The sequence below is a fragment of the Rhinatrema bivittatum genome, chromosome 16, assembly GCF_901001135.1.
Source record: "Rhinatrema bivittatum chromosome 16, aRhiBiv1.1, whole genome shotgun sequence".
Lineage (NCBI taxonomy): Eukaryota > Metazoa > Chordata > Amphibia > Gymnophiona > Rhinatrematidae > Rhinatrema > Rhinatrema bivittatum.
In genome coordinates, this window is record NC_042630.1 from 11148920 (window position 1) to 11151203 (window position 2284).

The 2284-nt window shown below is 39.4% G+C and overlaps 1 protein-coding gene across 1 annotated transcript; it reads left to right on the plus strand.

Annotated features, from left to right (window-relative positions):
- Nucleotides 1-329: 329 nt before the first annotated feature.
- Nucleotides 330-2284, plus strand: LOC115078137 (olfactory receptor 6B1-like; the record flags this gene model as incomplete). The annotated part of the gene is made up of 2 exons (XM_029580816.1): nucleotides 330-1256; nucleotides 2261-2284. Coding segments are annotated over exons 1-2 (951 nt in total), but the record flags the coding sequence as incomplete, so codon positions are not given.

The window sequence follows — 2284 nt, forward strand, 5'->3', positions numbered from 1 at the left end:
GCTTTCCAGAGTGGACTACATCGGGCATACTGAAGCGTTCTAGCAGCCATTTTTATCCTGGAAAGAACTGAACTCTTTGCAGGTTGTGGCTCCTTTTTTAGGACCAGCATTATCTCAAAAGCTCAAGCTCATCCTTTTTGGATGGCTACCGAGATTCAATAATTGATTTGTATCACCACACCCCGTGACATCCAGGATTGACATGGCAAACGCAACTCTCTGCTCTAGCACTAGGAAAGCTACTAAATAGGACCATTGCAAAAAGTTCTAACCTTCTTTTTGTTTATATATATATATTTCTTTCCAGACTATTCCAAAGCCTCTTGAGGATGGAAGCAGAAAATCAGACGGCAGTGACTGAATTTATTTTACTAGGATTTCCGGGGCATGGGCGTTTACATTTACTGCTGTCTTTACTCTTCTCGTTTATTTACATTTTAACTTTGGCCGGAAACGTCATCATCGTGGCAGTCATCCTTTTCAACTGCCACCTTCACAAACCCATGTACTTCTTCATTGGAAACTTCTCCTTCCTAGAGATATGTTATACCACAGCCACTGTCCCTAAAATGTTATCTGGCTTTCTGACTGAGGAGAACACAATTTCATTCACTGCTTGCTTTGTGCAATTGTACTTTTTTTTTTCCCTGGGAGCTACTGAATCTTTGGTCTTAACAGCCATGGGGTATGACCGGTATTTAGCTATCTGTAACCCTCTACGTTATTCCACAATAATGAGCAGCCGAGTTTGTATCAACCTGACCATGTCCTGTTGGGCAACTGGATTTATGATTTACCTGTTACCCATAAGTTTGATAGCTAATTCACATTTCTGTGGACCTAACGAAATAAACCATTTTTTCTGTGATGCTGGCCCTCTGCTTCAATTATCCTGCTCCAGATCACACACCACTGAAATAATTTGTTACACTTATACTTCTATATTGATCCTTTCAGCTTTCTTATTAACAATGGTGTCTTATATTTGCATTATAATTGCCATACTAAAGATCCCTTCCACTGCAGGACGTCAGAAGGCTTTTTCTACCTGTGCATCTCACCTTACAGTGGTAATAATATTTTATGCTTCCATTATATTTATGTATGTGAGACCCACAGCAAAGTACCCATTTGATCTGGACAAAGTGGTGGGTGTATTCTATGCCATTTTAGTGCCTCTGCTGAATCCTCTGATCTATAGTTTACGCAACAAAGAGGTAATAGAGGGTTTGAAGAAAATAGTGTACAGTAAGAGAAATCTCCAAAATTAGAACATAAGAACATAAGAAGTTGCCATACTGGGTCAAACCAAAGGTCCATCAAGCCCAGTATTCTGTCTCCAACAGCGGACAATCCAAGTCACAAATATCTGGCAAGTACCCAAATATTAAATAGATACCATGCTACTAAAGCCAGCAATAAGCAGTGGCTATTCACTGTTGATTAATAGCAGTTTATGGACTTCTCCTCCAGGAACTTATCCAAACTGATTTTAAACCCAGCTACACTAACTACATTAACCACATCCTCTGGCAATGAATTCCAGAGATTAATTATGTGTTGAGTGAAAAAGAATTTTCTTCAATTTGTTTTAAATTTGTTATTTGCGAACTTCATGGATTGTTCCTTATTCCTTGTATTATCTGAAAGCATAAATAACCATTTCACATTTTCCCATTCAAGTCCTTTCATGATTTTGTAGACCTCTATCATATTCCCCTCAGCCATCTCTTCTCCAAGCTGAACAGTCCTAACCTCTTTAGCCTTTCCTCATAGGGGAGCCAGTGCAAGGTGATGCATACAGGGAAAAATAACCCATGCTATAATTACAAAATGTAGGGTTCCATATTAGGTGCTACAACCCAAGAAAGAGATCTAGGCGTCATAATGGATAACACATTGAAATCATCGGTTCAGTGTGCTGCGGCAGTCAAAAAAGCAAACAGAATGTTGGGAATTATTAGACAGGGAATGGTGAATAAAATGGAAAATGTCATAATGCCTCTGTATCGCTCCATGGTGAGACCGCACCTTGAATACTGTGTACAATTCTGGTCGCCGCATCTCAAAAAAGATATAATTGCGATGGAGAAGGTACAGAGAAGGGCTACCAAAATGATAAGGGGAATGGAACAGCTCCCCTATGAGGAAAAACTAAAGAGGTTAGGACTTTTCAGCTTGGAGAAGAGACGGTTGAGGGGGGATATGATAGAGATGTTTAAAATTATGAGAGGTCTAGAACAGGTAGATGTGAATCGGTTATTTACTCTTTCGGATAATAGAA